The 11,627-nt window shown below is 34.6% G+C and overlaps 1 protein-coding gene across 1 annotated transcript; it reads left to right on the top strand.

Annotated features, from left to right (window-relative positions):
- The first annotated feature begins 3,468 nt into the window (after window positions 1–3,468).
- On the top strand, window positions 3,469–10,789 carry LOC128241844 (zinc finger CCHC domain-containing protein 7-like). Its single transcript, XM_052958950.1, has 8 exons — window positions 3,469–3,512; window positions 6,229–6,915; window positions 7,124–7,263; window positions 7,495–7,644; window positions 7,947–7,982; window positions 8,225–8,320; window positions 8,452–8,542; window positions 8,807–10,789. The coding sequence occupies exons 2-8, from the start codon at window positions 6,234–6,236 to the stop codon at window positions 9,832–9,834; spliced, it is 2,223 nt and encodes a 740-aa protein (XP_052814910.1). The 5' UTR covers window positions 3,469–3,512; window positions 6,229–6,233; the 3' UTR covers window positions 9,835–10,789.
- The last annotated feature ends 838 nt before the right edge of the window (window positions 10,790–11,627 follow it).

Genomic DNA, 11,627 nt, shown 5'->3' with positions numbered 1-11,627 from the left:
CAAGTGCAAACGATGTTGGCGGAGGCCCAGGGAAGAGTTCTCTTTTCTTTGTAAGGGACGGACTCCCCCCCTTAAATTGGGAAATGTTAAAAATCTTTTTGTCTGAAACCACTATGCAAATCCTTGCTATTTTGAACAAGGCTTTATTTAGTGGTCCACTACCATGGTTGTTCAAAGTATGCCCCTTGGGTCAAAACTGGCACTGCCCTGGGTGTCACTATTTTCCTTGAGACTTATTTAAGAAATATTTTCAAAATCTTCTTTCAAACCACAAGGCCCATACCTTTGATATTTGTTGTGGAGCATCATATGATGCAATTGAAAACATTTGAAATAATGCCCCTTGGGCAAAAGCTGGCCCCACCCCTTTTGACTAACTTATTAATTTTTAAAGGTACTGTAATGAAATTTTGACCATGTGAACAGTTTTGCAAACAAGCATTAATGTTGTCCTCGGATGTCCTTGACTTTGACCTTTGACCGACCTTTATTTTTAAAGCTACAGAAATGAATTTTGACGATGAGTACAGTTTTGAAAGCAAATATTTTTTACCCTCAGATTACCTTTACTTGGCACATATTAAAATAGTTCATGCAACTAATCTGCTTACAACACTTCCTGTCCTCAGATGTTGAACGTGCAGCGTTTTCAGCTAACCCAAACACTAAAAGTGAACTATAAATTTGTTGTCTATTATTCAAACGTACATGCTCTGGATTGCAAATGATCACAAGAGCCATGCCAGCATGGGTGAAAGTTTTCCGTATTAATACGGAATTCCGTATTTTCGGTCTTCTCAGGGGTCATTTTTCTAAATCGTGTAAATCCGGGGAGTTTTTCGAGGGGGGAGGGGGAGGGTACCCCATCATCAACATCGCGATCTACTCAAAATCGTAGATAAAACGAAGTTAAATTTTCTGGTTTCCCAATTTCGTTCTATAAATAGCGTTGCCATAAGCGGTAAAATTCTGTCGGCGATATCAGCCGAACGTTTTCGTAAATAGTCGTTTCTTTTCGTAAAAAAGCATCGTCATTCCAATGTTCTCCGAATAACCTCGGCAGTTTCCACGCCAACAAAAACTTCGATGGCGGAAAAAGCCAGTTTTTGCCGAATATACGATCAGTATCATTTACGACATACCGCAAATTGGAGGCAAAAATAAACAATGAAATAAATCGAAATACTGCTGTCAAAATTGAACAATGAAGTTTGTACCCCCAGGGTATAATACGAAAGAGCTTGAACAGCCTGCGAAAAACAAATGGAGGTGGCAAAGGCTGTCAAAAGTCGATTCGAAGGGTGTGAAATGGTCCGATTGGTAACTTGATAAAAATACAAAACACTATTCAATATAAATCTTTAATTGTATTCTGTTTTTCATTTTTTAACTTTTATTGAATGAGTTTCAGAGTTAAATGAATTCTTGATTAATGAGCAAGAATTGAAGTATTGAGGGATGTTTCTGTCAGGGGCCTTATGTAGTCATTCTAAAATGCCGTCCAGGCTTCTTTTTTTTAATGATGGTTAGCCTGGTCCAGGCTAACCATCATTAAAAAAAAGAAGCCTGGACGGCATTTAAGAATGACTAGGGCCTTATGTACATATATGTTGACAAAAGCTGCCAGAAATATTATAAATATACAACATATATTTGATTGATTAAAAGACAGGAAAGGCTTTGAAATGTGTTTTAAAATGCTTAATTCCGGGAGCCTCCGGCCCCCTGAACCCCTGGCCAGGGCTTTGCCCTGGACCCACCAGGGGCCCTGCGGCCCCCTGGCCCCCAGCTTAATTTTTCAGTATTTTGAAAATTTGCAACTTTCACCCATGTGCCAGTAGAGAATAGGCCCTTTTGGGCCTCTTGTTTATTTGATGTAAACTTACCCATTAAACTAGAGATTGAGTGAAAATTTGGTTAATGTTAAAGCATTCCTAACAAAGGAGACCAGCATGCATGTTGACATTTCTGCCTTCTTGAATATTTCTCTTTTGCTGAAAAAAAACATGATAGATGCATACAATTTTCACAACATTCTGCTTCAACCAACAGAGCACATGCCACTTGTCATGATTTTATATTCGATTTTGTTTAACTAAGGGAACATAAAAAAATAGTATTAAATAAAATATTACTATTGAAAAATATTGCATATATGCAACTTACCAGAATGCTTAGGTGATCATGTACATTAAGTCTACACAAATATGAAGAATCAATAACATCATTAGATATAAAAATTGGCAACAGTAATTAAAGCGTGGATGCTTTGGACTATAAAATATATCGATGTCGACACAGTAAATAGAAATCTAAAGTTAAATAATCAATATTTAAAAAAATATATATCATCTTCAGATTATACCAATTACATGATCGTAGAAAGAACAGCATAAATATATCAATAAAAATTACCTACATCGTATTTTTTAGGCTCAGCCTACATGTATAACATATGTTTCCATGGAAGTATATAAACTCGCTAGTTTGAAATTCATTAATTTGAACGGATCTCATACTAAAAAGTTTCCTAAACCTCCCCTATCAATGCGATGATGGGGACGATAAGTACTGGTATGCACTGAGGACTATTCCTTAGTGCGTTTGACTGTTGTTTTTTTTAAAGTTACACTCTTATTCAATATCAATACAAACACATGTATAACGAACATCAATTTTGACCGATAAACCTTTAACTACTTGCTAAATAATGCATTAATGGAAAAAAATCCATTACTGATAACAAGAGTGTAACCGTGTATTTAAAAGAAGAAAGCACAAAAATATTAAATGAATTGTGAATGCTAAAAGATTTACTGTGGTCTACTATATAGTCTCATATGGTAGAAATACCATGTTTTATGCTCAATTCTTTTAGATTAAACTCTGTATCCCTCATAAGAACCATTGTTTTCGACCATTATACATCGTTTTTGGAATATTTTGAACAATATTATTAATTGTGGTAAATCTTATTTGGGAGTAATAGTGCATATTTAAGTATTATGGGACTTTCTCATTTTTGTTGAAATGTATAAAAAACATTCTTTGACAGCAACAGGTTACTGGTAGGTATAAAAACTATTTTAAGACATAAAAAATAGTGTAGTTTGAGGAGTTACATTTATGGAATTTTATGATGAATGTATTAAAGTATGAATGAAAAAAATCCCTAGTATAGTTCTCATGTGTATATGACTAGTCTTTTTAACAAATTTTGATTGAACTAAAACACTAAAGTCATATAAGATTCACATATGTATACAATTCATCTTTTTTCATTTAATTAAAAAAAATTCATAAGAAAATATAACTTCAAATATAAATAAAATATATGGTACGAAATGACTATAGGTAGGGTACGAAATGACTATAGGTAGGGTACGAAATGACCAAAAATCGGAGGGTACGAAATGTTAGGGTACGAAATGCTAGTTCCCGAATGTATGTTGCAAATTTTACAACAAGGAAAAGTTTTGACATGTAAACACACGTGAGTCCTGATTTTTAAGGTAAGTTAAGCCAGTATCTGCGTTAAACATATCATTTAAACACATTTAACTTATGTCTTGTAATTTTGTTGCAATACTTTTCTGACAAGAATGTTATTCATTTCACATTATTCTGGAATTGTTCACCGATGTTGCAGAAGGTTTATAAAATCTGTAGGTTACACAATACTAGTTAATCTGTATCTGTATGAATACGACGCAGGACCAATTCTGTGTTAAGGCGTCGGTGGTGAGTCCTGGTCGTTCTGTCACGACGTGTGAGAGCTGCCTTGAAGCTCTCCACTCTATTTGCATGCCTGACACTCTCCTCCAAATATAGTCCATATATGATATAAACATTCGCTTCATCCAAATGTTAAAAAAGTTCCCTATACGCGCATTATTGTGGCTACTCTAAATAGTCCTGTACCGCCTTTAATAAATAAATGAATGTTTGTATTGTTCTGTTTTAGCTGGTTTGATTTGATAACAGTCTGAATGGTTGGTTGCAAACTTTTTTTACTATATTTGTTTGAACACTGTCACTAAAATTTCGTGGTTTGATGGGTCTTTTGTTTTGAATAGGCGTTAAGAAGCAGGATTTGTCAATTGCTGGCACCATACCTCTTATGATTTTGAACATGAATACAAGCTTTGCCTGATGTCTCCTCGTCTGAAGCAGGTCAAGATCTAGTCTAAAATAATAGACGCGTTATACGGGATTCTTCCAATCCCTAACGTCTAAACGGGAATGTGCAAAAAACGGGGGTGTTTTAAAAATATTGAAATTGTTTAAAGTGAAGTATTTTATGGTTGAAATTGATCATAAAGAGTTATATTCATATTTTGCCATGTAAGTGAAATGTTATTTTGCACTAAACAAGCATTTAATGCATTAAAACAAGTTGTTTACCTTTCCAATAAAACAAAAGTTGACTGACACAGATAACAATTATGTGAAGGGGAACAACTCGATACAATCGTAATAACTCGGCCTCCTCCGACAAAGCTTCGAGATAGACCTCGTTATACAATCGTAACAACTCGGCCATGGCTGAAATGTTGCGAGCGATTTAAAACTGTGCCCTGAAGCCTTGCAGGTGCCCTTCATGTATATATCGTTATGTTTTGACAGAATGAAATGAAGAAAAGCCGTCAAATTCATAATTATAAGTTGGATAAAAAAAATGTGTACGGAACTAATATAAAATAACATTATCTGGTAATATTTCTTGTTTTTATGATATTTTATAGATGCTTTATGCTTTAACCTGGAATCCTGATCGGAACAACTACCCACTTTTGATACTAAACAATTTGTACGTGAAGGATTTGCCATATCAAAAATCTAAAAAAAATCCGTCAACGTACAATTATTTGGACTAGTCAAGATCGAGTCTTTGTAGCATGTCTGTGACACAGCCATCATCTCTCGAAGTGTAATCTTTCATGATAAATCATTCAGCATGACGCTGAATCTTTTTAATAGAAGTAATGTTCTTGACCTTGTAAGAGTCCCATTTAACATATTCTAGTGTAGAACGTATGAGTGAAATATAATATGCTAGTTTCCTACATTCTTGCGCACAGTTTCGTAAATTCCTCTTCAGAAACTGTAGATTTCACTGTATCTGGTATATCATTTATATGGCGTAAAAACATCAGAGGACCGAGTACTGTTCCTTGAGGCACGCCGGAGTCTACTTTAACACTGACAGACTTTTCACCCTCAACCATTAATTTCCTTATCCATTAAATTTATTTTTAATATAAATAGGAAAACTAGCATTCACGTATATGACAGCCATTTGTTTCCTTAAAATAAAGTTAACTTTTACCAGATTTAAGCAATAAGAAAGGTATGTTATGTAACTCCACTTTAACTTAACAATGGCCGAAGTGCCAGCATATCAGATGCTGGACCAGCTTGGAGCTTTGATGCAGATTTAAGGCATTGTTTTTTATTTATTTTTTTCAAAAACAGTACAGTTACCGGTAAACGAAAATGGTATATTATGTCGGGACATGTAGAGCTGACAGAGAAAACATATTTTTGTACATTTCACGATATAGCATGTGTGACGTTATTAACCGACATTATAATGCGTAGAAATTTTAGTCCAATGTTGACAGCATCCATATAGGGTGTGTATACAGTCTTGACTTGATGTTGCACGGTGAGTTCAAAGAACTAGATCAATAAAACACGTCACATTTTGTGCAAATTGCCAGTTTTGATGGCCGTGTAAGCACAGTAAACAAACACATCACTTATTGACAAATAATAAATATTTGATTGTTTATTTGTGATTTGTTTTATAAAAAATTTTTTACCACAAAACCATTAACAATGCTAAAGGTAATATTTACCATCAGTATTTTTCTTATCTTTGATGTCAGAAAAATTAATATTTGGCAAACACACTGGTTTGTCAAAAACAATTTTCGGACTTTGAAATAACTTGCGACCAATGTTCACCATATCATTGAGATGATGTCACACTTTGCGGTCAAAGGTCATATGAATATATTCAACACATTGTGACGATGTGCATAGGGTGAGAGATATGTTTTTGATTACAAAAACAATTGTCTAGTTTATGGTTGTGTTCTTGTAACAAATTCCATTATTTAAAATGAATAACAACAAGAATCACAGGCACCCATTCCCCCACAACTAGAAAAAATGCCCTGCTTTATAGGTGTGTGCAATTATTTCATTTTTTTGTCTTTTCAGACAAAATGGATAATGACTTCTTAGACAGCTTTGATGATGGACAAGACAAAGACTCTGTTGGCAGTGACAATGATGATGAATATGCCCAAGAACAGATGGAAATAGCCTTGTATTCACAGATCCACTTTGAACAGAATGATGAATGCCATCAAAGTATGGATAGTGGTATCTATGAGGTCAGTAGTGAATTCTGTTACGATGTTATCAGTGATGGTAAAACAGGTTTTATTGCACAGGATACTACAGCTGATTTGATCCTTAATAAATCCATCGAGGATAAGTATGGAATCTTGTTGGCATATACTAACGTTGTTGGTGACAACTTAAAGAAAAGTGTTTGTTTAAACGACACTAATTCCAGCAGAGAAGAATATAATGCATTCCAGGCAAACATTTCAGTCAAAAAACCTAACACTGTAAAGGTGAACACAGCTAGAAAAAAGCCTGAATCTTCTAAGATTAATACAACAGCGGATAAGCTGATATTTGGTACAGAATTTGGGACAGATGTAAGTGAAAGCTTAGATGGTGATATTGGCGCTTTGAACATGGAGAGTTCAGACCAGGAAGACAGTGACGGTGACAGTGTTTATGGTGTACTGGGGAATCTGGAGTCAGATGATGACAAAATACAGATGAACATAAATCAGTCTACAAAACTGACCCGATTTGCAACCGAGTTCCCAGGTACAGGTTTTCACTTTATATCAAACATTTTTTAATGTACTTCAACCATTTCATCACTATTTTATAAAACCATAAATAATAAAACATACCCATTGTTAAGATCTGTATGAACTTTCTAGGTATTAATAATTTTATTATTTTTCTCTCATAAATTCAAAAGTTGAGCAAGTTTATCAATGTAAAATAATTTTTTTGATGTGTATTTTAGTAGAAGCGAAGTGGACCATCAACAGAGCTGACAGTGGGCTGGAAGGCCGTGCAGTAAAGGGCCGCTATTTTAAGGGTGGAATTCGCTGCTACAACTGTAACACTGTTGGACATCTCTCAAAAAACTGCCCTCAGCCTAAGGTTTGTTTGAGGTTTGAGCATCTGCCATCTTCCCTTTTACTTTGTTTTGCAGCTACTAGCTTGTGGAATGTCATTAGAAAACATAGTTTTTTATATCTAGTATATACATATTCAATAGTAATTTAAAACCCACTTTAACTGCTGTACTATTTACCTTTCAAAAATGTGCATTAAGTTAATACTATGTACAATAATCAGATATTTTGAAGCATTGGTGTTTGTGTATTGCAGAAGGAGAGTGTTTGTTTTCTGTGTTCAGAGGCAGGCCACCATAATATTAATTGTGAGGAGCCTGGGCATGATGCGCGCAAATGCCCAACCCCACGTCGCAGTCTCAATAATGTCTGCTTCCGTTGTAACATGTATGGACATGAGCAAATTGTGAGTTAGGTTTATGATACTTGTCTACTAAATTTACAACAATTAACTGTTTGTATACTGGATTTTATGAAAATTGTAATTAATTTAATACTGCCCATTGATAAAGAAATGAAAAATTACTTTGTAACATATTGCAATGGATACTTAGCACAATCTTACAGTTAACCCATTTGTAATTGCAGTTCAAATTTGGAATATTGAAAGATGACTGAGAGTTTAGATTGTAAAATATTTTTAAATTTTTTATAAAAATATTTTACTTTGAAAACAATTCACTATACATAGTTTCATGTCTCTTTCAGAAATGTCCAGATATTTGGAGGCAATATCATTTAACGGTAAGTGCAAATGAAACTGTTATACTTTAGTGCTTGGTGCTGTTCCTAGATACATCATTACTATTTATGTAAAACACACAATAACTGTCAAATCATCAGTAATACAAAGTCGTGTACCAACACAAATGTTGTTATGTTCAGTCATTTAACCTGGACTTTTTAGTGTTTCTCATGTTTTTATCTATTTTGTGATTTACATGTACATGTATGAACATTTTATTTATTGTATTATGCATACTCAGACTACTCCCGGAAAGTTACGCCAACAAAAGATACTGGGAGGTCGAGATCGTAGTGTGTCATGTTATAATTGCGGAGATCATGGACATTATGGACATGTAAGTGATGGACTAAATATATAGAGTCACTACATCGTTTGAAAAAATAATCACATTAGAAATTTGTGTATGCATCAAAGATGAAACAATCTGACATATATGAACATAATATCACGTATCCATGGTTACAGGATTGTGAGGAGGAGCGTATGAATTGGTTTCTGCGAATCCACACACCATTCATCTGCCGCTATCAGCTAGAGAGGGTATTTAGGGAGGATGGTATGTTGAAATTACATATTGATTAGAAGGCCAGTAGATTATGTACGGTAGTATTTCTATGATTTTGTCGGACAAAATAAGTAGTAGCCATGACAGTTCAAAAATTGTGAATGTATTTCCATCAGAAAAAAAAAAGATTACTGTGATAACTCAAGTAGTATGCTAGCTAGCTATATGAACCTTTGTGTATACTAGTATGTGTTTAGGGGCTAATATAGAATATCACTTAATTTTTGTTCATGCTTATTTTCTCATTTTTTTTAGAGACAAAGAGTCTTTGGGAATACACAGCAGAGTCTAGATGTAAACGCCAACAAGAGGGTCATGATGAGTACAACAGAGGCTTGGGAGGCCCACAGAACAAACGCATCAAATTTGACTCTGATGATGACGATTACGATTATGGAAATACACTCTCCATTGAAGACAAGTTGGAAAACACTGATCTTAGATCTGTCATTAATGAACTGCAGCACTTCCGCAATCTTCCTGGATCACAAACCAACATTTCCGAGAAGTCAAATAAGAAAAGACCCATGTCAAGTGAGACATGCAAAAGTGAGAAGAACATCAGAACTAAAAAGAAAAATGACATCAGGGAAAAAAGTAACATAAAACCTGTGAAAGAAATTGGTGCAAAACCTCATGAAAAAGGTAACTTTCTGACCCCCAAAGCACCTTCAGAGAGCAAGGACAAGAAGGTGTCAAAGTTTGTGCCATTTGACAAGAACAGAACTGATTCACTTACTGGTAGAAATAATTTTGACAACCTGCAGTTTAAGGTGCAGAAAGAAAATTCTGATAAAAAGAAAAAAGAAAAGAAAGTTAAGAAGAGTAAGCTTAAAAAGGAAAGTGTAATTGTAGCTGTGGAGGTGAATTCTGGTAATGATGGTGAAAAAGAACATGGTAAAAGTAGTGTGCAAGTACATACACTGAAGAAGAAAAAGAAGAAGAGTAAAAAAAGTGATAAATCTAAACATGATGAAATAATTCAAGATTCATTGAAGTCCAGCTCTTTAGATTTTTCAATTACTTTTTCTCAAAATCAAAGTTCTACAAGAGACAAAAGTGAGAGGAAGGTTAGGAAAAAGAGTTCTGCTCATAATGATCTAGAAGACTTGTTTTCTATACAGAAGCTGCAGAAGGTTCAGTCAAAGCTGAATGAAGGGGAAGATGTGAGCGAGATACAGGATGACAACGACATGGATCATCAGGCTTATAATAATGAGTGGTGGGACACCCCTGGCGGCAAGAAGCGCAAAAAGCGAAAAAAAGGGAAAAATAAGAATTAGCGTTTAGATCAGTAATTGATTCATTAAAATGATCTATAATCCTGTTGTTCACTTTGTATTGTTAATGATGAGCAATTGTGTCCATATATACTTGGGACATTTAGAAACGCAATCATTTTTTATGTGGAAAATTTCTTTAGTAGGATTATTAATTGATGGTGTAACAAAATTTCATTAAGAACAACTGACGTTATTGTGAAAATAAAACACCATCATCAGTCATCACAATACATTCAATTTAAATTTTAAAATCAATAACGCGTATATCCATTAGCCCTCTTATTTGATTCTATGCTTAACACTGTGATGTGTTGCTCCAGCATGCTGAAATACTTCATCGCCTGGTGTAAATATGTGATGCATGAATAGTATTGCAAGTGGTTCCAAAACCTCATTTATGTACACTTGAGTGTTTACATTTTGGTTAAAAACCACTAGCTGTGCCTAGTTATCCCACCCCAGACATGTACAGAGCTGCCGTCCCAGGGATTCAGCTGAAAAAAAGCATGCGTCAGCCTGCTGTTTACCACATCACCTCTAAACGCGCTTGCATTTCAGTGCCTCCATGTAAATATAATGTGTCCATCAATGCCATACACAACGTTTTTGTCTTGTCTGTGCCACACAGAAAAGTAGAACAACTCTGACCAGCGGCACAAAGTCTAGCCCTTACCGTGTTTCGGTGTATCTGACGTCTATAAATGAGATATGACTATCAGGTTTAGTTTAACAATATTATTGTCAGGTATAAAATGAAAAAATGTACAGAGCAGTACTTACCTAAGGCGTCCTTTTGTCTGCTGTGACTATTCTGTTGCCGTCAGGAAGCAATTACGTAGGCTTAGACAGGAATATGTTGGAACTGTGGGCTGGTAGTTTCATTTGATTAACATGGGCGTGGGCGGATTTTGACTCTTCCTTTCGCGTGATTTTTACAATAAAGCAGTCAAATGTATTTGCAACATGTTTTTGCTTGGTCCTGTAATGAGCATGCTAAGAGCCTGTTTAATGTCAATTTCAGATCAACTTGGCACGTTGATAAGTTAAAATGGAACTAGAATAATATTGTTATTTTCTTAACCTTCTTCAAAGTCTCTTGCATTTTGACCTGCACAGACATAGCCTGCTTTTTATCATTTTACCAATTTATACAAATAATTTACCGGGAAAGCAAGGATTAATAGTAAGCATGTAAAATTACTACCCTAATTAACATGATACTAAATAACCAAATCTTAACCTTATAAAACAATTGTTCAGTTTTTGAAGTGTTTGTGTTTTTAAATTTACTGAGTATATTTACCTAATCCACTAGTGTTTAATGAGCATCTCCCTTTTTCCATCAAAATAAGATAAGTGAACATGGTTAATCCTTATCAATATTTGCCTACAGTGCATTATTCTTGTGTTTCTTTTACATTCACAGTTCTCTGTGAATGTACCGAGGTATTTAAATAATGATTTAAATGTGCTTCTACGTTGTACTATTTAAGTTAGTAGGAGTTGTCTACCTTACTGTTATAAGGCCTAGTAACTTGACAACATAATTATATATGCTGCTGAATGCACACACTTGGAATTAATGCCATGGACAATATCCAATAAAGCTACAGTTTTTTAATTGATTAGTTCATGTGTTTTTCGAAGAAAAAAAGAAGTGGTGTTGTGTTATAGCCACCTAATTTATTGTTAGTATTGAAAATTTGAAGCCAGATAAGCCTTCAAAAGGGCTTCTCAAAAGTAAGTTTTTCTTCTGTGTAGATGCCTGCCAAAATGGTTTCAGCCATTCAGTT

Source organism: Mya arenaria, chromosome 2 (assembly GCF_026914265.1).
Source record: "Mya arenaria isolate MELC-2E11 chromosome 2, ASM2691426v1".
Taxonomy (NCBI): domain Eukaryota; kingdom Metazoa; phylum Mollusca; class Bivalvia; order Myida; family Myidae; genus Mya; species Mya arenaria.
Note: the sequence above shows the minus strand (reverse complement) of the source record. Positions and strands in the feature narration are given on the sequence as shown.

Excerpts from the sequence above, each read along its gene's own strand:
- LOC128241844 (XM_052958950.1), top strand. The coding sequence starts at position 6,234 with ATGGATAATGACTTCTTAGACAGCTTTGATGATGGACAAGACAAAGAC. Across the intron at positions 6,916-7,123 it reads ATTTGCAACCGAGTTCCCAG|TAGAAGCGAAGTGGACCATC; the intron begins GTACAGGTTTTC and ends TGTGTATTTTAG. Across the intron at positions 8,321-8,451 it reads ATCATGGACATTATGGACAT|GATTGTGAGGAGGAGCGTAT; the intron begins GTAAGTGATGGA and ends CCATGGTTACAG.